The sequence below is a fragment of the Penaeus monodon genome, chromosome 28 (assembly GCF_015228065.2).
Source record: "Penaeus monodon isolate SGIC_2016 chromosome 28, NSTDA_Pmon_1, whole genome shotgun sequence".
NCBI classification, from domain to species: domain Eukaryota; kingdom Metazoa; phylum Arthropoda; class Malacostraca; order Decapoda; family Penaeidae; genus Penaeus; species Penaeus monodon.
The window spans coordinates 35,346,481-35,346,773 of record NC_051413.1 but is presented as its reverse complement, the minus strand read 5'-3'; the positions used below and the strand labels follow the sequence as shown (position 1 = coordinate 35,346,773).

At 47.8% G+C, this 293-nt stretch overlaps 1 protein-coding gene across 1 annotated transcript in view; it reads left to right on the top strand.

Moving 5' to 3' along the window:
- The window catches only part of LOC119591562 (protein mesh-like), a gene marked incomplete in the record, with an annotated part of 19,450 nt that overhangs the window by 14,670 nt on the left and 4,487 nt on the right, over window positions 1–293 (top strand). The window contains 1 exon segment of the mRNA XM_037940324.1: window positions 99–235. Coding sequence (XP_037796252.1) covers window positions 99–235 — 137 coding nt within the window.

Below are 293 nucleotides of genomic sequence, written 5' to 3'. Positions count from 1 at the left end.
ACTTTTTCCATTTCTTTTATGACAATCTTCATATCTGTACATCTGTCTTTGTACATTTTTCTTACCTGACTGAAGCGCATCCAAACCTGTGTTTCCAGAGTGCGTCGTTTATACCCCTAGCAACATTCTCAACCAGAGTCACGTGATCATCATGTTCGCCTCGGGAGCAGGAGTTGAAGTCATGGAGAACATGGGCTACTTGGGCACAAGGATTTACTTACCCTTATCGTTTGCGGTAAGTGATGTGTGGAGGCGGCGCCGGGGATACGGGGAGGGGAGGGAGTGGGTGAAAG